The sequence below is a fragment of the Zootoca vivipara genome, chromosome 2 (genome assembly GCF_963506605.1).
Source record: "Zootoca vivipara chromosome 2, rZooViv1.1, whole genome shotgun sequence".
NCBI classification, from domain to species: domain Eukaryota; kingdom Metazoa; phylum Chordata; class Lepidosauria; order Squamata; family Lacertidae; genus Zootoca; species Zootoca vivipara.
The window spans coordinates 64,061,700-64,088,650 of NC_083277.1; the positions used below are offsets into that span (position 1 = coordinate 64,061,700).

The 26,951-nt window shown below is 44.7% G+C and overlaps 1 protein-coding gene across 3 annotated transcripts; it reads left to right on the top strand.

Annotated features, from left to right (window-relative positions):
• The first annotated feature begins 5,817 nt into the window (after positions 1-5,817).
• LOC118080416 (zinc-binding protein A33) lies at positions 5,818-23,003 on the top strand. 3 transcript variants are annotated; one of them, XM_035105647.2, is made up of 8 exons: positions 5,970-7,259; positions 7,422-7,697; positions 8,823-8,918; positions 14,000-14,233; positions 16,064-16,083; positions 17,575-17,690; positions 17,853-18,217; positions 18,302-23,003. In XM_035105647.2, the coding sequence occupies exons 1-8, from the start codon at positions 7,233-7,235 to the stop codon at positions 18,392-18,394; spliced, it is 1,227 nt and encodes a 408-aa protein (XP_034961538.2). In that variant the 5' UTR covers positions 5,970-7,232; the 3' UTR covers positions 18,395-23,003. The 3 variants fall into 3 exon arrangements, with proteins under 3 accessions (XP_034961537.2, XP_034961538.2, XP_034961536.2); XM_035105646.2 differs by lacking the exon at positions 5,970-7,259 and adding an exon at positions 5,818-5,948 and having other exon boundaries at positions 17,853-23,003; XM_035105645.2 differs by having other exon boundaries at positions 5,972-7,259; positions 17,853-23,003.
• The last annotated feature ends 3,948 nt before the right edge of the window (positions 23,004-26,951 follow it).

The following is a 26,951-nucleotide window of genomic DNA, read 5'->3' on the forward strand; positions in this document are numbered from 1 at the left end:
ATGACAAACCCTAGACGGTATCTTAAAAAACAGAGATATCACCTTGCCGACAAAGGTCTGTATACCGTAGTTAAAGCTATGGTTTTCCGAGTAGTGGTGTATGGAAGTGAGAGCTGGACCATAAAGAAGGCTGGTTGCCGAAGAATTGATGCTTTTGAATTATGGTGCTGGAGGAGATTCTTGAGAGTCCCATGGACTGCAAGAAGATCAAACCTATCCATTCTGAAGGAAATCAGCCCTGAGTGCTCACTGGAAGGACAGATCCTGAAGCTGAGGCTCCAATACTTTGGCCACCTCATGAGAAGAGAAGACTCCCTGGAATAGACCCCGATGTTCGGAAAGATGGAGGGCACAAGGAGAAGGGGACGACAGAGGATGAGATGGTTGGACGGTGTTCTTGAAGCCACCAACATGAGTCCGACCAAACTGCGGGAGGCAGTGGAAGACCGGAGTGCCTGGCATGCTCTGGTCCATGGGGTCATGAAGAGTCGGACACGACTAAACAACAACAAGCTGCCCATGGACCTTGGGGTCTCAAATTTCAGCAGTGCCCACACCTATCGCCTTCCATTCTACATCATAATTGCAGTGCCCCCTGTGGCACCCCCGAGGCTCTGCTTCTAGTACAACCGAACTAGCCGTGATGCCCTAAAACCACCTCTGCCTATTGGGCAGAGTGCAGTGAAGACTTATGTCTTAGAATTAGGACCCTAGTCCTTGATGGCCTCCCTTGGACAATGGGCTACAGTACATCACCTTGTAACTTTTAAAACAGAACATGACTATGGTCAAAAGATTTATGAGTGTGGTGGAGGGATTCCAGTTTGGGACCATGGCCAAAGCACAAGTTAAAGCTCCCATTCTACCCACATGACGATCCTGATCCCAATTAGGGAACCCGCAACCACAAATTACTTTTTTATTTTAAAGTCATTCACACATTTATTTATTTATTTATTTTAACCCTGCCTTTCTAACACATATGCATTATTCAGCATGGCTTACAATAATTTAAACCATGTCACTATCAAACAAAATGCAGCAGAGGCAGAGGCAGCAAGTAAAACACAACCTTCAAATAAAACATTTACAGTATCTGCCTGGCAGGCTAAAAGCCTGCTTGAACTAAAAAAAAAAAAGTATTAACCAACTGACATAAGACAACCACGGGGGATTGGACAGTTTCATGAGACAAAGTGTTCCACGGTATTAGGAAGCCTGTTGTGTTCACTAAACACAGAGTATGACCTCTTTCTTGCCTACACCAACTGTGCTTCCACCAGATACAGATAAGAACTTCCATGCTTGATCTTAATGAGCAGGCAGGTTGGTATAAGAAGAGGTGATCACTCAGCAATTACTGATTGCCCAAATAACATCCCGTCTGTTTTAGTCAGTGGGCGACTCATGTCTGAGAAAGCATTCTGAGCAGAACAACAGTACCATTTGTTTCAACTATGTAAGATGGTTGAATGCCTAGCAGCTTGGATGCAAAATAGTTACCCCCCCAAATAAGAGAACTCCCCAGGTATATGGAAATACAGACACTTGTAGATTAAATGAACCCAGAAAAAAAAAGTATAAGATGACTTGTTAACTTCCATATTATCTGTTTATTGAGCATTCATTCTGGGGGTTTTGCACAAAGCTTACAAACTTTAGACAAGGTCAAACTTTCCATTTCCTTTTCCTACCACTTTCCTTGTTGAAAGCCATCCAATTGTTGTTATGGAATTTTTGTTGTTGTTAGATATGTACAAAAGATAAAAAAATGCTGCGCTCATACATACACACACATACTGTACATATGATGATGCCCAAATATGCTTGAAGGTAGAACATAGTTGTGGATGTTTAAATCCTGCTTCTGCCTATGACTCTGCTCTTCTTCCCATGTTGTTGTTGTTGTTGTTTAGTCGTTTAGTCGTGTCCGACTCTTCGTGACCCCATGGACCAGAGCACGCCAGGCACTCCTGTCTTGCACTGCCTCCCGCAGTTTGGTCAAACTCATGTTCGTAGCTTCGAGAACACTGTCCAACCATCTTGTCCTCTGTCGTCCCCTTCTCCTAGTGCCCTCAATCTTTCCCAACATCAGGGTCTTTTCCAAGGATTCTTCTCTTCTCATGAGGTGGCCAAAGTATTGGAGCCTCAGCTTCACGATCTGTCCTTCCAGGGAGCACTCAGGGCTGATTTCCTTAAGAATGGATAGGTTTGATCTTCTTGCAGTCCATGGGACTCTCAAGAGTCTCCTCCAGCACCATAATTCAAAAGCATCAATTCTTCGGCGATCAGCCTTCTTTATGGTCCAACTCTCACTTCCATACATCACTACTGGGAAAACCATAGCTTTAACTATACGGACCTTTGTCGGCAAGGTGATGTCTCTGCTTTTTAAGATGCTGTCTAGGTTTGTCATTGCTTTTCTCCCAAGAAGCAGGCGTCTTTTAATTTCGTGACTGCTGTCACCATCTGCAGTGATCAAGGAGCCCAAGAAAGTAAAATCTCTCACTGCCTCCATTTCTTCCCCTTCTATTTGCCAGGAGGTGATGGGACCAGTGGCCATGATCTTGGTTTTTTTGATGTTGAGCTTCAGACCATATTTTGCGCTCTCCTCTTTCACCCTCATTAAAAGGTTCTTTAATTCCTCCTCGCTTTCTGCCATCAAGGTTGTGTCATCTGCATATCTGAGGTTGTTGATATTTCTTCCAGCAATCTTAATTCCGGCTTGGGATTCATCTAGTCCAGCCTTTCGCATGATGAATTCTGCATATAAGTTAAATAAGCAGGGAGACAATATACAACCTTGTCGTACTCCTTTCCCAATTTTGAACCAATCAGTTGTTCCATATCCAGTTCTAACTGTAGCTTCTTGTCCCACATAGAGATTTCTCAGGAGACAGATGAGGTGATCAGGCACTCCCATTTCTTTAAGAACTTGCCATAGTTTGCTGTGGTCGACACAGTCAAAGGCTTTTGCATAGTCAATGAAGCAGAAGTAGACGTTTTTCTGGAACTCTCTAGCTTTCTCCATAATCCAGCGCATGTTTGCTATTTGGTCTCTGGTTCCTCTGCCCTTTCGAAATCCAGCTTGCACTTCTGGGAGTTCTCGGTCCACATACTGCCTAAGCCTGCCTTGTAGAATTTTAAGCATAACCTTGCTAGCGTGTGAAATGAGCGCAATTGTGCGGTAGTTGCAGCATTCTTTGGCACTGCCCTTCTTTGGAATTGGGATGTAGACTGATCTTCTCCAATCCTCTGGCCATTGCTGAGTTTTCCAAACTTGCTGGCATATTGGGTGTAGCACCTTAACAGCATCATCTTTTAAAATTTTAAACAGTTCAGCTGGAATATCATCACTTCCACTGGCCTTGTTATTAGCAATGCTTTCTAAGGCCCATTTGACTTCACTCTCCAAGATGTCTGGCTCAAGGTCAGCAACCACACTACCTGAGGTGTACGAGACCTCCATATCTTTCTGGTATAATTCCTCTGTGTATTCTTGCCACCTCTTCTTGATGTCTTCTGCTTCTGTTAGGTCCTTACCACTTTTGTCCTTGATTATGGTAATCTTTGTACGAAATGTTCCTTTCATATCTCCAATTTTCTTGAACAGATCTCTGGTTTTCCCCATTCTATTGTTTTCCTCTATTTCTTTGCATTGCTCATTTAAGAAGACCCTCTTGTCTCTCCTTGCTGTTTTTTGGAAATCTGCATTCAGTTTCCTGTATCTTTCCCTATCTCCCTTGCATTTTGCTTGCCTCCTCTCCTCCGCTATTTGTAAGGCCTCGTTGGACAGCCATTTTGCTTTCTTGCATTTCCTTTTCCTTGGGATGGTTTTCATTGCTGCCTCCTGTATAATGTTACGAGCCTCCATCCATAGTTCTTCAGGCACTCTGTCCACCAAATCTAAATCCTTAAACCTGTTCCTCACTTCCACTGTGTATTCATAAGGGATTTGATTCAGATTGTATCTTACTGGCCCAGTGGTTTTTCCTACTTTCTTCAGTTTAAGCTGGAATTTTGCTATAAGAAGCTGATGATCTGAGTTACAGTCAGCTCCAGGTCTTGTTTTTGCTGACTGTATAGAGCTTCTCCATCTTTGGCTGCAGAGAATATAATCAATCTGATTTCGATGCTGTCCATTTGGTGATATCCATGTGTAGAGTCGTCTCTTGTGTTGTTGGAATAGAGTGTTTGTGATGACCAGCTTGTTCTCTTGACAGAACTCTATTAGCCTTTGCCCTGCTTCATTTTGAACTCCAAGGCCAAACTTGCCAGTTGTTCCTTTTATCTCTTGATTCCCTACTTTAGCATTCCAGTCCCCTGTAATGAGAAGAACATCCTTCTTTGGTGTCATTTCTAGAAGGTGTTGTAGGTCTTCATAGAATTGGTCAATTTCACTTTCTTCAGCACCGGTAGTTGGTGCATAAACTTGGATTACTGTGATGTTAAAAGGTCTGCCTTGGATTCGTATCGAGATCATTCTGTCATTTTTGAGATTGCATCCCATTACAGCTTTTGCCACTCTTTTGTTGACTATGAGGGCCACTCCATTTCTGCTACAGGATTCTTGCCCACAGTAGTAGATATGATAGTCATCCGAACTGAATTCGCCCATTCCCTTCCATTTTAGTTCACTGATGCCCAGGATGTCGATATTTATTCTTGTCATCTCATTTTTGACCACATCCAGCTTACCTCCACTCATGGTTCTTACATTCCAGGTTCCTATGCAATATTTTTCTTTACAGCATCGGACTTTCCTTTCGCTTCCAGGCATATCCGCAACTGAGCGTCCTTTCGGCTTTGGCCCAGCCGCTTCATCAGCTCTGAATCTACTTGTACTTGTCCTCCGCTCTTCCTCAGTAGCATGTTGGACGCCTTCCGACCTGAGGGGCTCATCTTCCAGCGTCATAACTTTTATATGCCTGTTGTCTTTGTCCATGGAGTTTTCTTGGCAGGGATACTGGAGTGGCTTGCCAGTTCCTTCTCCAGGTGGATCACGTTTAGTCAAAACTCTCCACTATGACCTGTCCATCTTGGGTGGCCCTGCATGGCATAGCTCATAGCTTCTCTGAGTTATTCAAGCCCCTTCGCCACGACAAGGCATTGATCCATGAAGGGGCTTCTTCCCATGTACTTCTGCCCATTAATCAGAACCATCAATGCCACAGCATAACTTTCTAACAACCTTCCTTCCTTGGGGGGGGGGGAAATGGTGAAAAGGTGTTTATTTTTTTTATTACCACTACCATCAGTTGCTCAGCGACACCGCCAGCGTTGATGAATCGATTCGCGCCACCACCAAGGTGATCTCCACCCTAAAAACAACCAGGTGGGCGCCTTCCCCGTGTTTATAATGCATATATACAAAATCATTGTAAACAGGTCAAAACATTAGCAGGATCTTAAATACACTAGTAAGGTAACAGAACGTATATCTATAACATAGGAAGATGAAAAAATGGAGAGAAGTACTGATAGGCAGTTGAAAATAGGACCCATGGAAAGAAGGGGGGGGTCAGGAGATTCAGAGTAATCTCGATATTTGGATTTTGTTTTATGTTGTATGTTTTATATCTTTGGAAATCAATTTTAAAAGATTATGAAAACAACAACAACCAGGTGCCGAAACAGGCCCTTTTCGCCTCCTGCAGCAAGGGCAAGCCTGGATCAGCAGCTGACCCGCCGCCTCGCGTCCTAGTCGAGCTCTCGAGACCCGCCGAGGGCCCCGGCGGAGCAGATCTCCCTCGCCGGCCAATGGAGGGCGACGCAGCCTCCCAAGGCCTGCCCCAATTGGCGGGGAGCGCCCGTCGCTCAGGGGAAGTGCAGGGGAAGTGAAAGTTGGAGCGCCTGGGCCGAGAGTCCGTGGCGCGCGGGGAGCCAAAGCGCGAGAGCGGCCGGCGGGTGGGGGCTCCGGCGGAGGAGAGCGGCATCCCCGTCAGGCGGTGAGTGCGGAGCCGGGGCTCGGTGGCAGGCAGCCCTTCCCCTCTCCCGTGGCCTGCACAGGGGGGGGGGGGGAGTTGGGGTCTCCCGCTCTCCCGACTGACTGCCTCGCGCCTTCCGTGGGGCTTCCGACGTAAAGGCTCGTTTTTGCCTTGAACGAGCAGCAGTTCGACAGGTGTTGCTTTCCTTTCCGTGGAGGTGTGCGTTCCACATGCTGCATTTTTGTCTGTAGGGCAGCTGCTAAGGTGGCAATTTATTGTTGTTATTACATTTATAGCCCACCTGTCCTCCAAGCAGCTCATGGTCTCCCTCTCTCCATCTTCACCTCACAACAACTCTGCGAGGTGGGTTAGGCTGGGAGATAGTGACTGGCCCAAGGTCACACCCTTTGTGGCTGAATGAGGGTGTGGACCCTGGTCTCCTGGGCCCTTGTCTGACATACTAAGCCGGGGTAGCTTACACCTTCCTTCATCTCTGATTTTGACCAAGTTGGCTGGGGCTGATGGGAGTTGACCAACAACGTATGGAGGGCACCCTTTCTAAGCACTGCACTGCCTTTGTGTGTAGGCCAGTGGTTCCCACTAATAATTCTTACTATTCAAAAAGTGAACTCCTATTCATGTGGAGGAGGTGTAAAAGGCCATTAACTAGGTCGAACTCATTCTCGAATTGCCCCCCTTAAAATTAAAATTTCCCCCCTGTGGGGCGTGTGCCCCATGTTGGGAACCATGGAAGTAGGCAGAAATGCATCTGGTGCTGCTTTTCTCCTTGGCACATCTGAATTTGTAGAGGTCGTCCTAAAGCTGTTTTATTATTGCTGTTAAAGGCCTAAAACAGGCATCCCCAAACTCGGCCCTCCAGATGTTTTGGGACTACAACTCCCATCACCCCTAGCTAACACGACCAGTGGTCAGGAATGATGGGAATTGTAGTCCCAAAACATCTGGAGGGCCGAGTTTGTGGGTGCCTGGCCTAAACAGAAGCTGTTTGTTTCTGTACCTGCCACATTTTAGTGTGAGTGTGCAACAGAACCGTGCACAGAGCTGGCTTGTTTGCATGTGTTGCAACCGCAGGTTTTTGTGAACTTGCAGGAGAGGTTTGGACCTTGGAGCCAGTGTGGTGTAGTAGTTAAGAGTGGTAGACTCGTAATCTGGTGAACCAGTTTTGCGACTCCACTCCTCCAGGTGCAGCTGCTGGGTGATCTTGGGCTAGTCACACTTCTATGAAGTCTCTCAGCCCCACTCACCTCACAGAGTGTTTGTTGTGGAGGAGGAAGGGAAAGGAGAATGCTAGCCGCTTTGAGACTCCTTCGGGTAGTGATAAAGCAGGATATCAAATCCATACTACTACTACTACTCCTCCTCCTCTTCTTCTTCTTCTTCTTCTTCTTCTTCTTCTTCTTCTTCTTCTTCTTCTTCTTCAAGCCTGTGGGTTTGTGGCAGGTAGAGTGAGGAATGTATCTTGTGTCTGTGCAGGAAATGGCCCATAGGAGCGGGGAGCAGAGCCTTCGGGAAGAGCTGACCTGCGCCATCTGCTATGATCTGTTCCGAGACCCAGTCATGCTGGAATGCATGCACCATTTTTGCAGGGAGTGCATCCAGAGCTATTGGGATAGGAGCTCAAAAGTTGCCACCTGCCCCCAATGCCGGCAAAAGTTCCCCACCAGGTCCTTCCGTCCCCAGTACCTTGTTTCTGGAGTAGTGGAGACAGTTCGGAGGTGCACCTCTGAGGAACACAAGAAAAAAATGCAGGTGAGCAGTGATTATTACTTCCTTTCCTCCTGGAGTGCTTCCCTCAATGGATTGTGGGGCTTGGTATTTCTCTCAGGTGGTCAACTTATCCACAAAACAGGATGGTCAGATATGAACTAGGCAGGGGTACTTTGTATGAGGGGGTTGCTTGGGACTGTACAGAAAGATTCAAGGAAGTGTGGGACAGACTTGTTTGGACCAAGAATTCTGGACAAGTGGAAAATTCCATTTGTCACCTTCTGATTCTAACAGAATCTCCCATCAAGCAGTCTCCCCTGCAGCCTCTGAAGCAAAGACAGATAGCACTTTGACAAAGATTTTTGTGTGTCTTTTTAAAATCTCATCTCCCTGTTTCCAGCTCAATTTGCCAGCAGATGGCTTGCCTGTCATTTGGCTGTGCAGAGCCCAGTGGACTTCTTTCCCCTGCATAATTTGCCCTACTCCGTCCTACCCCAGCCTCTTAACTCCCTGGGAGTTTCAGTCCAATGGCTGATTGTATTCTTTCTGTAGTTATTCCTCTTTGCTGTCTTGGGTCATTGCAACACTATTGTTTGCACTGGACTACCACATCATGTGAGGCGCTTAATCAAAGGTCACGGGTTTCATATTCTGTTGATTCTGCACAAAGGCTAAAATGCATGTCAAATATTCTGGGAAGGTAAATTCCCAGCATAGGCCTAGTGTGGGATTTTCAGCTTTGTGGATTTCAAGGTAAGTCAGTGACAATGAGTAAGTCATGCTCTCATAGCTTAATTTACTTACAGCTGGGATTATTGAAAACTGAGGTTTGGGATTGGCAAGTGGGTAGAAGAGGAAAGGGTAGTTGATCAAGCAGTAATGGCAGAACAGGAAAGATGAGGCTACAGAAGTCAATCCAAAAGGAGAAAAAGAACATGGCAGTTATTGTTAGGGGTAGTATCCTGGCTTTTATTTAAGAAACTCGGGGAGGTAGGACTTACCTCATTTTGCCCTTTGGTCAACCCTATGAGGTGGGAAAGCAGGCCAGGCCAGAAGTTTTGCATCCTTGCTCTGTGTATTATGCCATCCTGGCTCTAAAATGGATAGGCAGAGACTGTTGCACACATAATGATTAAGTGTTCTATCTATCCATCTATTTCATTTTAGACACACCTCCAAGAGGCATTTCAGTCTTGCCAGGTGGAGTGTGAGAAGCTGATGAGGATGAAGCATGCAGCTGAAGAGAACATCAGCACCCTGCTGGTACCAATACATTCCCTACTTTTCCTTCTGTGGTCGGTTTTGTTTCATGTTGGCTTGCTCAGATGAGAAATGCCAAAGTTTCTAAAAGTGGAGGCTTCCCTAAAGAGGAAGAGATGGGGGGCATGTGTCGCGCTTTTGTATTGCCGGTGAGAAAGGGCTGGAAGAGATCGATTGGGGAGTCTTAACTAGAGAAAAGAATGGACAAAAATAGCAAACAGCTAAAAGCTGGGCCTCGGCAAGCTTATCAAATCAGCAGGACTGCAATTGGGGCGTCTTGCTGTTTTGTGACCGCCCATCTTAATGGTCGCTTTAAATCACAGGCAAAAAGATAAAGCCGCCAAATAAATGACAGTTGCTTTGGGGTTGGCGCAAACTAATTATCTGCCCAGATAACCATTGATCTGCTGACGCACCTCAGCAGAAGAGAAGATTAATACCTCTAATTGCAGCACTTTCACAGAGGGAGCTGAGCAGTAGGGAAATTACTTGGGAGTGGTATAGAGAGAGACAGCTGAAAGCCACTAAGCTTCAACAAAGAACCTCAAATTTCCCCCCAACCCCACGTCACCAGGCTTCACATGCCAGATTTCGCTTAGTCAAATCCAACCTGTTGGGTTTTTTCTGGGGGAAACAAGCAAAATGCCTCTTAAATAATAGAGGGAAGCTTTTGTACACCAGGGTTTATGACACAGAATTAAACAAGACAAGTTGATTTTCTATAAGCTTCTCAGGGTCATGGACAAGGAAGATGGGATTACCCCAAGGGCTTTTGGACAACAATGCCCATCACCACTCCCATCAGTCTTTTCCAAGCATCTTCAGGCAGGGGCATTAGAGCCACCTCAGCCTCTCCAGCACCAAAGCAAGTAAGGACCGCAGTGGGAGTTACACTGACCATGAAGCTGTTCTTAAACAGCTCTTAGCCAGACAGGTGGCAGGGAGTGCCACACAGCTGCTTGGATAGCCCCCACCCACCTCCACCATCACAGCTTCAAAGTCAGAAGGAAGGAAGGGTTGGGCGTTCTTCATGTTCGCCGTGGGGTAGCACCTCACTCGCCATGCAGAGTGGAATAACGGAAACCCCTTAGGGCTAGAGTGTTGGTGTAATAGATGTCCTTCTTCACAGAGCACAGAGTCAAACAAGAGGCAGTGATGGCCACCAATGCAAATGGCTTTAAAAAAGGATTAGGCAAATTCATGGAGAGGAAAGCTGCTTGTGGCTACGGACCCTGAGGGATATGGTCTCCTTCCACTGTCAGAAGCAATATGCCTCTGAATACCAGTTGCTGGAAACCAAAGGAGGGGAGAACGCTATTGTGCTCGGGTCCTGCTCATGTGTTTTCTCAATTGGCATATGTTTGGCCACAGTGATAATAGGGTGGTGGACTCAGTGGGCCACTGGCCTGATCCAGCAGACACTTCTTATGTGGTGAGCTTGCAGCTGGGGATTTGCCAACTAAGCGTAGTGCCTGGCTAACATCTTGGGTTGTGTCTTCCCAGTGACTTCTGTGCATTAGCAACTTCGAGGGTTGTTGGCACTAGTGACTGCCCGCAAGTTGTGTTTTTCATTCACAATTATTTGTTCAGCTCTAAAAGTCCAAAGGGAGCAGTGCTGAGCTAATTGAAAACAGCACTCCATAGAATCTCTAGTAAAATTGTCTGTCTGCTGCTCAGAGCAAAGAAATATGTCATCAAGACTCCTGGCAATGTGAGCACTTAGTAGAGCATCATTAGCTGGTAGGGCAAGTCCTAGACAGGAGCCAGATGGTTCAGTGACTGCTAAAAGCAGCTGATATCCGGCCTGAGCAGGCGCTAGCTTTGGAGGGCTGCCAGTCTTTGATTAAAAAGGATCCCCATCTCGCATGTCTCATTCTTTCCTCCTTTTATGCTAGATATGTTACAATTATTGTCATATTTAAACATAGTACACATTTGAAAGATAACATCCCCCCTGAAAGCATTTAGGTGCACTCTTTATATGTTTATGCCTCTCATGCTCTTTCCGACCACATTGTGCACTGTGGCCTTTTCAACAGTCGAGGAGACACAATGCAACAGTTCACTCTAAAACAATTGTCAGGGATGCCTAGAATGCCAATCTGAAAGCAACCAGAACACACACACACACACACACACACACACACACACACACACACACACACACTGAGTTTGTTGATTTCATTATTATTTTATTTTGAAGACTGACTAAATGGGCAGATAAGAGATGGTTATGTGTTCATATGTTATGCATTGAGTTTGCTTGTTCTGGAAAACTGCTGTTGCTAGTGCTCAGTGGCATGTGCACACATGCAATAATGTTGCCACCTATGGCATGGAAATGGAAGAAAATGGTTGCAGTTGCAACAATATGTAGTTACTGTTCCACTTAATGACCCAGTTCAGACATCTGTCTAAACAGTGTGGTGACCTTCTGACTTTCACACTCCCTTTTCTTCTCCTTTATTTGTTACTCTGTTTATATCCCACCTTTTCTCCAAAGAGCTCAAAGTGGCATACAGTGGAACCTCGATTTATGAACACCTCGGTTTACGAATTTTCGGTTTACGAACGCCGCGGACCCATCAGGAACGGATGAATTCACTTTCCATTACTTTCAATGGGAAAGTTTGCTTCAGTTTATGAACTTTTCAGTTTATGAACAGACTTCCGGAACCAATTACACCCATGCTTCGGGTTAAGTACGCTTCAGGTTGAGTACTCCGCGGACCCGTCTGGAACGGATTAATCCACTTTCCATTACTTTCAATGGGAAAGTTCGCTTCAGTTTATGAACGCTTCAGTTTATGATCAGACCTCCGGAACCAATTGTGTTCATAAACCGAGGTACCACTGTACATACTTCTTCCCCTCTCCATTTTATCCGCACAAGAACCCTGTGAGGTAGGTTAGACAGTGACTGGCCCAAAGTCACCCCATGGGTTTCATGGCTGAGTGGGGATTTGAACACTGGTCTCCCAGGTCCTAGCCAATACTCTCTAACCACTGTTCCATGCTAGCTCTCTCTTTGCACATGACAGGATGAGAGCAAAAGCTTTCACTTTCACTTTTGACTGAACCACAGTTTCTTGTTATACTGTATATGAAGTCAGGAATTGTGGTCTATTCCAAGGGAAAGCTTGGGTGATCTTTTAAAAATAGGATATGAACAAGCATTTTCCACACATGCTTTCCCCTTTGATCCTCCATTTGTTTGAGTCAGCAGACTTTTGGATTCTTACATTGCTTGTGAACTTCTCAGAGGTAGCTGGTTGGCCATTGAAGGAAATGGGAAACTGGAGTGGATGGAACTTCGGCCTGATCCAGACAGGATTTTCTTATGCTCTTATCTATTTGTATACCCCCATGGGTTTGGGGTGGGGATAGTTAGCAATTTCCCGGGAGGCAAAGGCAGTGTGATTAGAGACACAAATGGATTATCCTGCACCAGCCATTCTAATTAGAGATGTAAAATTTCCGGAAATTTTGAAGCTCTGAAAACGGTTTTTTTCTGGGTTGTTTTTTTTTTTTTGGAAAAAACTGAAATTTTCACAAAAATTGAAAAAAATGCTACATCTTTTCCAGATTGAAAGTCATTCTGTTACTTTAGAAACATAAAATATAACTATGGACAATTTTAATGGGCATAAAATTATCACAACTAGCATATTAAAAATATAGTGTATCTAAACAATTATTACAAACAGAATAGTCAATACAAAATAACCCAGTGCTACCAAGAATACAGAAGAGGTGAGGGAGCTTCTGGTTATTCTTCTCCAGTCCAAGAATAGGGGCAGCACACACCACTCCATTTCAGTCTGGTGGGCTCTGGATAGAACATTCCACCTTGTGAAATTGTTCTTCAGAATTATATGCTTTTTCTTCTTCAGACTTAGATGCTTTTCCACTACACAATTTACAAGTGCTCTCACTGGTGAGTTGCTAGAGGTTCTGCTTCAAATTCTAGACCAGGCATCCCCAAACTGCGGCCCTCCAGATGTTTTGGCCTACAACTCCCATGATCCCTAGCTAACAGGACAAGTGGTCAGGGATGATGGGAATTGTAGTCCAAAACATCTGGAGGGCTGAAGTTTGGGAGTGCCTGTTCTAGACCATCTTGCTGAGAAGCTGCTTTTAGGATGGGCTTCTGGAGTGCTTCTGATCTCTACAAGCCCCTGTGGCCAAAGTTCAGCTCAAATTGGTGTCTTTGCACTCCACATAGCGGAGATGGGCATCAGCAGTACCATTTGACAGGAGAGGAGTGAGTATCTCAGACTCTCACTCATGCTGCAGTATCAATAAAAAAAGAGAAAGAAATAGCAGGCCTTTCTTCCACTCTTTACCCCCTTATCTGAGACTCTGCCTCTCCCTCTGCACTTCTTATGTGGAGAAGGAAAGTTGTCATGTCTGTCCGTTTCCAAACCTTCCTGGAGTTCAGAAAATGCTCCTATCTCTTCTTTGAGTTCTGTGTCAAGCATGGAGAGAGAGAGAGGCTCTTGCAGGAAGCTTTGAAGGATAGAAACAGCAGACATCTCTGGAACTGATTACATAAGGTCAACTCCTGAGGCAATTTATCAGAAATTTCTCAGGTACACTCAGCAGGAAGAGATCAGAGGAATAAGCCATAACGAGGAAGCTTCTAATTAAAAATGTAGCAGCTCTGAAAAAGTTTAATCAATGCCGAAAAGACTGGCAATGCAGTTACGTTTTTAGGGGCCAAACAGTAGCCACCAGTCAGTCCTGAAAAAAGACAGGAGGACCAAAGAAAAATTGTATTGTAATGAAACAGCATCAGCAGTTTCTTGCAAACAGTTCTTGAATGATGGATGGCAATTCCCGATTACACATCTGTTATGGAAGCAGCCTAGCTTTGTGACAGCAAAAATTGCTATGGAGCCAATGAACAAGGATGCAAATGTTTTATGTTAGAAGGGCCATAAGCTGCTCTCCCATTGACCACCACCTTATTGTGTTTTCTGTCCCGCAAATGTTTTCGCTTTACAATCCTCCTTGAAATACACAGAAGTCTGTGGATGCGGTTGAACGTGCTGCTTTCGTACATAGGCCTTTTGCTGTTTCAGACAACATCTCGTGAAGTGAACTCCAAGATCCGGGCAGAATTTGAGTATCTTCATCAGATCTTGCAAGAGGAAGAGAGAGCTGTGCTGACGGGGCTGGCCAGAGAGGAAGAACAGTGGTTGATGAAGCTGGACGGAGATGCCACACGTCTCAGTATGGCGATAACTGAGCTGAAGAAGAGCATGGAGCATATTCAGCAAAAGCTTGATAAGCTGGGGAACTCGTTGCTGCTGGAGGTGAGACTCGTCATGCTTACAAGGCTGAGGGGGGAGGAGTTTGAGCCATGGGTGTCGGAGGCAGATTTGTATTTTCTCACATGTTTTCTCAGTCATAGGCTCCACCCTCTCCACATTCCCAGACAAGTATCACACTGCACACTGGCAATGCTATAGTTTTCTATCGATTGATTTACCAAGCAAGGGTGTCATCTTGTACTTCATTCTATGCATTCAGGAAGTTGGGCAAGGATTAAAAAATCCTGGAGTCGGAGCTGGAATGGACCTCAGAGGTCATCTAGTTCAACCCCTTGCTAGTGCAGGAAATCCACTGTGGCAGCATCTCTAATTGGTGACCATTCGGCCTTTGTATAAGATGCAGTGAGACCTGGGATTAGGACTAGGTCCTGGTGTGTGTGTGTGTGGTTTGTGGGGTGGGGGGGAATGCGTGTTCAAATAAGTCTTTTAAACTCCGGACTGAAAATGTTTGTCTCTGTCAATACTGTAATGTGTTTTTCTGCCCTAGACCAGAATGAGGCCTTGTCAATGTCTGCCAGATAACATTGTCATAGAAGGCAAATGACTGTTAGCCTTTGCATTGAGATGTAAAGAGATCTGACATTAAAAGTGTAGCCTCCCAATTCCCTCTCTTTTAAACAGAGGTGAGACAGTGGCTGGAACACTTCTCTCACCACAAAGCCCCCCAACATTTCAGCTTCCTATTTGCCGCTTCCCACATAAAGGAAAACCTGTGCCTGCCATTTTCTCCCCCAGCCTCCCCTCTTGCCCCATGGTAAGAGGCAGCTCTTTCCATCTCCCACTAAGATTGAACTATTGCTGGTTGCTTGGCGTGATGCTTTTCCGTAGTTGGTTGCCACGGTTACTGCAGCAGGATTGTGCCGTGAATTGACCGAGGTAGCCTTTGCCAGGAGGTTTGAGATTGCTTCTCCAGCAGGATCTGCTGGTGCATGCTGTGAGATTCATGGTCCTTAACCTCTGACAGGCATGAAGAAGCAGTTCGGGCTTGGAGACTGGTTCTGTCGTAAGAACTAGCTGCTCTTGGAAGTAGGGATGAAGTGCTTAGTTTCAGCAAGGTTACTGTATTGTGTGGCTTCGGACCATACTGTGCTGTGCAGGTCTGCATGAAAATACCTGTGGTTTTTTTTCTGAATGTCTCAAATATTCCTTTCCTTATCTATCTCCTTCCATCATCAGACTCCTGTGGGGTGGCTGATGGTGATACTACCTTGGCTTTTATTTTACTGGTTGTATAATTTTGAAATTTTAAATGCAAGCTGCCTTGAGGGTGCTTGTTAGAGCCAAAAGGTGGGTTATCATTTGTTTTGATAGGCAAGTACATGTATGTCCTCACTTCTCAGTCAAGATTGTGCATATTTTCAGCCTCTTTGCGGGCCAGAGGTATAATATGACTAGGGAAATGTTGTTATGTGTGTATGGCGTGCTCTCCTGACAGCTGAGAATGATACCGTCTAGGTTCCAGGCTTTTCAGTCTTGGTGATATGAGGAACCTGCCTTCTCTTGCATCTCTCTTTTGCTTACAGAAGCCAGTGTTTATATATCAGAACTAGCCCATACCCCTTCAGAATTTGCTGCCACCTCATTCATTCATTCATTATATTACATTTATACCCCAACTTTCACCCGTCATGCAACTCAAGGCAACATCCCAGGCAGCCACTTGAAATTGTAGGCCATAATTATGTTTTTAATTGTCTGTACTTCAGTACAAAGGCAAGAAATGGACAGTAGAGTTTACTTGAGCAGCTGCAATAAGGATTAAGTGAGAGTTTTTGTTAATTTTCTCCTCTTTTTTTCTTTTTCTTTTTGCAGGTGGAAAAAGTGTCTGTTAGGTACGTGGCTGGAAAGAAAAGAAGCAGCTTTTGTTTTCATGAGCCTCTTATTTTACCTACTCAGCTGGGGGGGACAACTGTTATCACTGTAGCTTTTAAAGCATTGGAAAATAATTATTGGGAGAGAAGCTGTTGGGGAATATAGGAGATCTCTCCTTCTGGGCATTGTTGCATAGATGTGCTGACCTCAGGGTTCAGGATGTAAATCCAAAAGCACTGAGGTGCACCCAGGATTTAACTGCTTTCATAAGGTTCTCCCACATTACCTTAAGGAAATACTCCGAATGGTCTTCTGGGGCCACTAGACACAATGTTTATGTAATAGCCTCAGAACACAAGTTGCCAGAAATTACAGGTGGGGAGAGTGTTGTGCTCAGGTCTTGCTTGCCTGCTTCCCGTGGGCATCTGGTTAGCCACTGTGGGAGAAGGAAGCTGGAATCGGGGCCTTTGGACTGATCCTGCTGGCCTCTTCTTGTGTTTGACGAGGAGGGTTGGCAAATGAGCCTAAATAAATTTTTCAAGTCACCAAGCTGAATGCACATCACCTGCCATATAATGTTTGTCAGCTGCTTGAAAATTTTGCTGTTTTGTTTTGTTTTATTGTAGCCTGGGAAGGCAAGGGGAGGGGGCAGGTTTAATGAGCTACCCCAGGGACTGTGTTTTGGTGGCCTGCCTTAAAATGATTATCGCTCTCTCAAGTTGTGGAGCTGTCAAGCTTCTCTAATGGCTAAAGTTGGGTGAATCTTGCATGCACAGCCATATCCCGCCTCTTGGCTGAAAGATTGCCAGAGCAGTTCATTTTCCCAGATCACTTTGCTGGGGAGAAAGGAAAGCAAATGCATCCATATAAGATAGGTTTGAGACTGCTCTTTGGCTGCTGTCAATGTTGAGGAGAATTAGGGCATTTGGCTAATGTTTCTATGGAGTACTGTGCAGAAATTGGTGGATTCTATTTTATTATCATGCATGTTTCCATTCTGGAAGTTGGCTTCCATGGAACTTGTGGCCGACCACCTTCTGTCTCTCTAGGCAGTAGGCTACTTAGCCACTAAGGCAGAGGAGAACCAGTGGCCTGCTTATGTCAGAATCCACCCCACTCCAAGGTGGTGCACTGAAACCCCTAGGAGTTGCGTCCTTTTCCAAAGATACCTCATTCTTCAAATACCTGCATGAGAGGGGTTGTTCAGTAGAGATACTGTTTTGCCCTTTGACCTAGGATCCCAGGGAGTACTCAGATTACAAGGACAGGAGAGGCACATCTTTTGTGATGGCCCGGAAAGGGGGAAATACATGATTTGGCCCCCACAATAATTTGAGGACAATCCCTGCCATTATGTGTGCTAAGCAAATGGCACTGGCCAAGCTGCAACTGCTTTATTGTTGAAGCACTGGCTGAAGCACTTTCAGATTGGTTAGGAGTCACTTTCTAAACTCCAGAACTTCCTTATCTGGAATCTTGTTTTGCTCAGCAGACATTTCTTTCTGCTCCAGGCCAGCTGTGCAGGTGAAAGAGTTGACCGCCTTTAATATAGAGCAGCACAAGGACCGGTATGACGGACCCCTGCAGTTTATAATTTGGAGAAGGATGCTGAAATCAATCTGCACAGGTGAGTCAACGTCCGTCCGTCCCCATTGCAACAGAGCATACTGGTGATATGGGAACAGAACAGAGTTCATAGACTCGTTTGGCGACACCCTACCCAGTTTCTTTCTTAGAATTATCATTAATTTGATTAATAGCTGAATCCCGGTATATTCTCTTCCTACAGCTCCTGCTCCTCTGACCTTGGACCCTGAATCGGCTCACCCTAACCTTGTCCTCTCCAGAGACCTGACGGCAGTGACAGAGAGGAAGACGCCCCAGTCTGTACCCAGAAGCCCCAGCCGTTTCCTGCAGTGTGTGAACGTGCTGGCAAAGGAGTCATTTGAGAGTGGAAGACATTACTGGGAGGTCTGGGTGGGCACCAAGACCAAGTGGGACCTGGGAGTGGCAGCGGACTCAGTGGACCGGGCAGCAAGAGTCAAGCTGTGCCCCAAGAATGGCTACTGGGCTATACGGCTACGGGAGAAGTCTCGTTATTGGGCTGCAACTGCTCCCTGGGTGCGCCTGAATCCTGGGCGCTTGCTGAGAAAAGTAGGTGTCTTGCTGGACTGCAGGGCAAGGAAGGTGGCCTTTTATAATGCTGAGGACATGTCCCTTCTCTTCACCTTCCACCAGGCCAGGGCACGCAGGTTCTTCCCTTTCTTCAGCACTTGTTTCGGCGATGGCGAGAACACAGAGCCCATGAGGATCTGCCACCTGAACCTGTAGGAACATCCTGAAGTCTGATTCCATTCAGCAAGACTTGGTAGGTCCCTCTTGTTTCCTGGGGACGCATGAGTTTTGCAAAGAGATTTTAAAAACCCACAACCCACTCTTCCATTTCATAGGATGAACACCACCTCTTAGAATGCATAAAACAATATCAGCATGATGGAATGTATTAGAATAGATATTAAAGCAGATGATTAAGAAGAATTAGTCAGTTTCTGGTTCATTTTTTCCCCTAATTATAATTACGCACCCTTCTCCAGGTTAATGCCTTCTTCTGTTTGGTGTACTTAAAGGGCCTTGTGCTTTGTGGATGGTGCTGCCTGGTCATTTCTGCCAGCTGTATAAGATAGGAACGAAGCCCAAAGCACTAGGGGTCAGTAACACACACAGCCACAACCATTGGACATTCTGACCTACATTCTGACTTACAGACACGTACAAAAACACAGGTGTAGAAAAGCTGGAGCCAAGAGTGATAATGGCAGAGACAAGGATGGTTTGCTTGTTGGTTGCATTCATAGCTTGCCTTTTCTCCAAGGAGCTCAATGTGACATATATGGTTCCCTCCCCTCCTCGTTTAATCTCCACATCAATTCTGCGAGGCAAGCTAGGCTGAAAGACAGTAACTGGCCCAAGGTCACCCATTGAGCTTCATGGCCAAGTAAGGATTTGAACCATGGTCTCCCAGGTCCTAGTCCAACACTCTAACCACTACACCACACTTAAACTACCCCCCAGGCTCTGCAACACATACACTCATCCAATAATACAGCACAATGTAATCGTTCATACTACCGGTAGTTGTGGAAGAAATTAGATTGTCAAAATAAGACTGGGCACAGTGAAGTGCTGAATAACGGTGCTGAATAAAGCAGTGCAACCTAACAGTGGCAACAATAATGGCAGATTGGAGGAGAGAGGATTGGGATCGGTGCACCTTAATGGACTAAGTCCGTATTGACAGAGCTATGCTCCATGGACGAACCATTGGATGACAAATTGGTGTGTTGCAGCACAGTAGTTCAGAGTAGCTTCTATATTTGGCAAGAGATGCGCAAGAGGCCTTTGTGCCAGTTTTGGCCTGTACCGGGATGCCACAATTTGTTTTCATTGTATTTACCACATCCTCTTGCCGTACCGCTTTGTAAAAATAATAATAAATGCTTGCCTATTCTTCTCCAAGAGTTTTCAGTTTCACAAGCTGTCATTGTTTTTGCAGCAGTGCACAAAATGCTCAATCAATCAGTCTTTTATCCAGTGTTGACACTAAAGAATTTCTTCATACGAAGAGTGGAATTTCCTCTTGCAATGGTGTTTTTTCAGAGGGTATAGGAGTTCCTGTTCTTGGTGCAGGGCTGCATTTTGCCAGCAGAGGGCTCTGCATGCTAACAGAACGCGCTGAGTGATGGCGTTGATGCTCAGCAGTTGGTGCATGCCTTTCATATTTGGCATCGAATTCTTAGCCAGTTGTTTCCAAGATTGTTCTAGCATGCAGCAGCCTTTCTTTGTCAGGAGCCATATAGAATGGGTTAACAAAGTTATTTGCTTGTCAAGATTAGCTATTTCAAAGTATAGCAGGCTGAATTGTCCTCCTTCTGCCACTAATATAGTCAAATTTTACAGTAACAGCAATTTTACAAATCTGTCATTCAAATTTTACAGTAACTTCCATCGATGCCCCCCAGACTTGCATGATCATAAAATATCCAAAATTCTGCCAAAGGGTTTTAGAATTCTTTACTAAATCTGACAGTAGTAGTTTAAAAAAAATTGACAGTGTACAATTAAATTAATGGAGTTGAAAAACTATTAATTTAGTTTTAATATAAATATGTGTATATATAAATATAGTTTTAATTCTATTAATTTTTACTTGTTTTTAAATTTATTTTTTCTGTTTTTAGCTGTTCTTATAGTAAGCTGCCTTGAGTCCCATTGGGGAAATGCAAGGTATAAATAACAACAACAACAGTCTGCAAAACTGGGTGGACCAGCTGCTCAACTGATAGAACACAATAACTTAAGTATTTGACTGAATATTTTCCCGTCTAATGTCCAGTTATACACTCTGTATTAAACCATTATTTTGGTTTTATCACAATACAAACTAAATCATCTTAGCAGCCTACACAGTTCAACCTGTGAATTGGAAATTAAAATAACATCATTAGCACAATAAAAGGATAACTATCCTATTGCAGCCTACTTTCACAGTACAAAGATGATTGCTTTTTGAGAAGGGCACTACATCCTTTAAAAACAATTTTAAAAGTACATCCCTAGCAACTGAAAGGCTATTTGAAAACTGGTCATTTAACCCAGTTCTAGCCGGTAAAGTTGTTCCAGAATACATCCATATGAAGGAGCTTAACAGTTTTAAATAAATACCTACTGATTGCAACTTTCTCCAAAAGGCATTAGGGAGGGATAGAGTCAAAGACTGCTTTCAAGTCATTGAGAGCCGTGAATCTGCTTTTCTGTGCTTGCAAGGTATTTGTTGATAATGCGCTTCAGCAACAAGCATGGATCTATAGTTGAATAGTCATGACACTTCCACTCTGAGAGATTCAATGCCTATCTCATGCAACCCATGCGCGTGAAGCCATTGCACAACTGCTCTGTGTTAAGCATACAACTGCATGAGAGATCCCACTAGATGTGACCAGTGCTGGATTTGCGTATAAGCTAAACAAGCTATAGCTTAGAGCCCCACTCACTTAGGGGCCCCGCAAAAAATTAAAGAAAAAAACCCTGGATGTACATTCCCAAAATATAAGATAAACAGTGTTTTGTGTTGTGTACCGGTAGGCTCCTATGATACCTATTAGGTCCATAAATTACCATATTCAACTCAAAAAACAGTGACGATTTGTTGTTGACAAAGGACAGCTGGACATATAAAGGGCCCTATTACCTTCACTAGCTTTGGGCCTCATCAAACCTAAATCCGGTCCTGGATGTGACTGACTGAACACCTTTTAAATGAAGGCAGTGGCAATTTAAAGCAGGGACCAAAATCAGTGCTAGACCTTTCCGCTACCAACCTGTGCCCATCCAGATATCCCATCATCCTTGACCATTGGCCATGCTGGCTGGAGCAGATGGGAGCTGGAATCTAACCTGTGGGTTAACTACCCAGGACACACACATATTGTTGGGGGCATATTTCTAGTCTTTGAGCCTGGCCAGGACACCATGTGAATGGATAGGGGGTGGGGGGAGGCAGTAGATGCAAGAAGAGGTCAGCTAGCTCCTGCCCCCCTTTCCCTGCTTGAAATTGCTTCCACCCCTGCAATGTGGTTCAACTGAGTTTTGAAAATGCAGGATCCCATCTAGATCTTGCCCCACAGCCTCCCTGGTGCAGCTTTAGTGCACAGGGGTTAGAGGCACAATGTGCTTGTTCAGGCTCCATTGCTTCTCCTTGACCTGCTAGAGCTATTCTCCACAACTTTTGATTTTTGGGGTTTTTTAAATATAAAAAAATACTGTTCTCAAAATGAAATATGAGAGTCCCATTCGTTTGAGGAATGTAACAAATGGCGCCTGATTGTGCTATTTGTTTAGATTCCTAAGACTGAGGTTGGAGTGACAGGTTTGGACTCTTTTCAGAGCTGCTTTAATACTTGAAGGAAAGGGGGGGGGAGTTGGGGATCACCTCCTGGCTAAGAAACCCTCGTCTGTCAGCAGACTTTCTAATGGGTGAGATTATACGGAGCCTTTCTGTAGCTCAAGGCTTTCAACAAGCCTGGTGGATCCAGGCCCAGTGGGCAAAACAAACATATCCATTGGCAGAAGCCAGCAGCTTTGAGGGGTGAGACACTGGTTGAAGATACTGTACTTGATAGATTGGTCACAGTTATCTAATCTTAACAGCAGCCAGGGATTGGCAGTGTCCTATTATTTTACCCTGGCACTGAATGAAGCGGATCTCCCAGAAGCTCATCAATCTGGTTTAAAAGTGTTACAGGAGGGCCCAAAGGCTTTGTGAGAAGGCTCCTTCCCACTTTCCCAGTGCATAGATGCAACCTAATAGGAAATGGTACATTCACATCCCAAACCTGTCCTCATTACAACTCAAAATTTTAATGAAGCATGCCAAATGTATGTGAAATCAATGAATGTAAGCTTGATTACAAAGTGTGAACAAAAGCAGTAAGTGCAATAGACAAAAAGTGTGGTGGAGGTATTGATCCAACCAAGTGGGCTTCCTTCGGGGAAATTCAGAGGACACTGTTTCAATACAGTGGTGCCTCACTAGACGAATTTAATTCGTTCCACGGGTCTTTTCTTATAATGAAAAATTCGTCTAGCGAATCCCATAGGAATGCATTGATTTTTTTTAGGATTTTTTTTTGCCCATAGGAATGCATTAATTGAATTTCAGTGCATTCCTATGGGAAACAGCGATTCGCTAGACGAATTTTTCATAAAACGAATTCGTCTAGCGCAGGGGTACCCAGACTACGGCCCGCGGGCCAGATGCGGCCCAATTGGCCTCCCAATCCGGCCCACGACGACCCCAGCCGCCCGCTGCCGCCGCCCGCTCTTGCAACGCGTTGCGAGAGGGCGCGCTTCCAGATCTGAAAAAAATCGCCGAAAATCGTTTCTGCGCATGCGTATGGGCCTCTCCTGACCTAGAAGAGGTCATTTCTGGTGCACTTCCGGGTCGGGGGAGGCCCATACGCATGCGCACAAACAATTTTCGGCGATTTTTCCGGCCTGGAAGCGCGCCACCGCGCCAGTAAATGGGTTTGTGCATGCGCACTAGCCCGCAGTCCCCCACCCTCTGGCCCACTGCGCGCACACTCCCCCGCCCTCCGGCCCAAAGGCGGGTAAGTCTGGGGACACCTGGTCTAGCGAGGCAACCTCCACTCGAAAAATCCTTTCGTTAAGCGGAAATTTCGTTAAGCGAGGCACCACTGTATTCAGATGTGCTACACCTCTTCTATTTCTTAGGACAGCATAGGAAACAATTTGAGATAGCACATCTGAATTTTGAATTTCTGTTCGCTGAATCCATATAGCGTCAATTTGAGATAGCACATCTGAATTTTGAATTTCTGTTCGCTGAATCCATATAGCCCCCCCCCCACACACACACACTTTTTTTTTGTCGGCCCCATTGCCTTTTGCATTTGTTACTACTTGTTTTATTTTGAGGGCAGGTTCCCATTTTTGTTGGGGCTTTGATAACTCGATGTGCTTGTTTTTGCACAATTTGGAATATTTTAGTAATGACTTGGAGCATGTAAGGAAGCAGGATTCCTGCAGCAAACAAAAGTACTAAGCTTTTCTCATTTCTGAGGTTCTACAAATGGTAGGAGCTTGTTCCTTTTTAAGTGGAAGCTGAGAAACAGGGCACTGTGGTTCATCTTGGGGGGAGCATTGTTCTCAAATACCCCTGCAGATGTCCATGCATCTCCTTGCATGTACCATCATGGTACCTGGCCTTGGCTCAGTCTGCCTCTGACACATGTAAGCCATATCTAAATTTTCTAACAATACTTAAGTACAGAAGAGTTTGTTGACATATTTTAACATTTTGCCCTCCAAGATCCTAGATGACAGATTTACCAAAGTTCCCTTCAATGGCAGATACTATCCTTGTAATCATTTAGAGTTTGAAACACTCTTAGGTCTTCTACTGAAGCTTCTGCCAGTGTTAGAGAACCCATAATGGGTGGAGGAATGTGTAATTTATCTCCTAAGGAGGCAGTTTCCTGGTTGATCCTTAGAGACCCTTTCGAGTGTCTTCCTTGAGGGGTCTAAAATATCCAGTGCTTTTTTTCCGGGGGGGGGGAATGTTTAGGGGTATTCTCATTTTCCTACTCATATTGAAATACTGCCTCTCAATGAGGCCAAACTTAGATTCACAAAATGTTTAGATTCACAAAATGTTTAGGGGTATGCGTACCCCTGTGTATCCCCAGAAAAAAAGCACTATGACCAAACAGGTGGCATTCATCATCTGAATGTTGTAATTAATATCCCTTTTACCTGCTATGATTGTGAATCCCCAACTTTTCACTTTTAATAATTAATCATTGGTTCTACTGAGGCTGTGATTGTATGCTACTTTTTCTTTTGTACTTTAATGGTTGATCAAGCATAATAAAGATTTGATTGATTCAATTGATTTACCTAACCCATTCTTATGGAGCTAAGTCCCTGTCTCTAAGTTGACAGAGTTGCTGACTTTGTGTATAGCAAACCAGATTGGGTGGGGGAGAATAATTTATGGAAGAATGTGTGTTGCAGATACTGTATTATTTGAAGGTGGGGGGGATCTCTTTGAGGTGATTGTCTTCCAAAGCAACTACTCTATTCCAAACTTAAAAATGGAAAGTGTAATGCTGGTGGTCAACAAAAGAGGTTTAAAGACTGTCTCAAGGCAAATCTTTAAAAATGTAGTATAAACACTGACAACTGGGAAACAGTGGCCTGCGAGCACTCCAGTTGGAGAGTAGCCTTTACCAAAGGTGTCATGGGCTTTGAAGCAACTCGATCTCAGGACGCAAGGGAGAAACATGCTAAGAGGAAGGCACGCTTGGCTAATCCACACCGTTATCAACTCCCGCCTGGAAACCAATGTCCCCACTGAGGAAGGAATCGTGTTTATGGAAGACAATCTTACTCGGCTACGAGTGATCGCCAAAGAAGAAGATGAAGAAGAAAACTGAGTGGATGTATCCATGTACCAATACAGGCTAAATTCCCTTTAAAAAAAAACTTCATTGAAAAATTTAAAAACAATTAACAAACATAAAGTGTTGTCTTCCAAGACCAGTACATGTACAGATGTTAGGTATTGTATGGAATCATCCACATGGCATCAAAACAAACTTGGAAAATCTTTGTGCATTACTGAATAAGTTTGCATCTACAGGGTAGACTTCAGTCTGAAGCATTAAGATAATTTATGCTGTAAGTGGCTGCTGTAAGACAGAAGGGAGATTACTGTACTATTGTTAATAAATGATATAAATTGAGACCATAGAGAGTCAAGGCCCCTCCTTTGTTATTCCTCTTATCACCCCTCGATGGTGAGCTAAGCATTCCGTAAGTCCCATATTCCATACAGATGTGGGTTACAGACAGTGGAGAGAAGGCACACTGCAACAGCACCTCCCAGCCACAAAATAAACAACCCACAGATCTTAAGAGATAAGAACAAGGACCATAGCAGCTTGGCAAAAGGAGCCAAGCTCCTCTTTTCCTGCTCCTGATTCATTTCCTCCAGAGGAGGACTCCCCTGCCACTCACCACCTGGCCTGGGCAGGGCCTGATGGGCTTTATAAAGGACTGTTGTCGCTGCTGCTGCTGGGCAGAGAGGGCTCCTTTTGTTTTGTTGTTTAAATTCCTGTTATTTTTTACCTATGTTATTTTAAACTGTATTAAGGATGTATTCTTAGTTTTAGATTTTGATTTATGTCGAAATTGTTTTCTATTCGGTTGTGTATTTTTTGATGTGGTTTATGTATTGTTTGCGACTTTTGTAATTGTGCTATTGCTGTATTGTTTTGATATTCGACTGGAAGCCGCCCAGAGTGGCTGGGGAGACTCAGCCAGATGGGCGGGGTACAAATAAATTATTATTATTATTATTATTATTATTATTATTATTATTATTATTATTTCATTACATTTATGTCCCACCTTACTGAATGGAACCCAAAGTAGTGTACTGTATATGTGATTCTCAGGCAACCACCCATCCAAGCACTGACACACACACACACACACACACACACACACACACACACACACGGTCTGCTTAGCTTCGCATGCTTTCAAACCATATCCCCTCTGAGGAGGTAAAAAGAGTGGGCCATTATCCCATGGTTGCTGCTTCAAAACATCCTACGTGGAGGAGCTGATCTAACCTGTATTAGCTTAAGTATACGTGTCACATTCAGCTCGCCAAATGGCCAAAGTCTGCCATTCCCCTGCAGTGACCATGCAATAGGCCACCATCTGTTTTCTCCAAGGTATGCGTCTGCTGTGTATGATTTGTACAAATCAGAATGGGAGCTGCTTTTGGACAGAAGGAATACTCTCGGTGGGAGAGTCTCTGCTGGGTGTTTATTTGATTTTTCGTTCTCTTGGGCTGTTATGCTAGTGTGTCATCTTCCAAGAATCAGCTTCTTTTGTGTTAAACAACAGCTCTGAGTCTTGGCCTGTTCCTTCCAGAGTCTGAAGCCATTTGTAGCTCCACCACCCAGCATTGCCTGTGCGGGACCCAGGGAGTTTATGCAACCCATTTCCATCTGTGGATATCCTGGAACAGAGCTAGCTCCCTTACAGCCTGCTGGCCACAGATGAAATGAAAACAGAATAGCAAAGGGGTTGTTTGTTTGAGATCTCCTGTGGGGAAGGGAAAAATAAAGTTCCTGGGGATGTTTTGTCCATTTGCAGCCTATAATAAAAGGTGAAGACCGCTTAATTCAATGAAGAAGCTGGCTGACCCACACATATGCAGAAGCAAGACTAAATCTAATCTCTCAGGAACAAGAAAAGAAAGTCCTTTTTTCCCTTTCTTTCCTGGCTGTACCAA

Coding starts and splice junctions, on each gene's coding strand:
- LOC118080416 (XM_035105645.2), top strand. CDS start 7,233: ATGCTAGCCGCTTTGAGACTCCTTCGG. Junction 14,234..16,063: donor GGAACTCGTTGCTGCTGGAG/GTGAGACTCGTC, acceptor TTCTTTTTGCAG/GTGGAAAAAGTGTCTGTTAG. Junction 16,084..17,574: donor GTGGAAAAAGTGTCTGTTAG/GTACGTGGCTGG, acceptor TTTCTGCTCCAG/GCCAGCTGTGCAGGTGAAAG.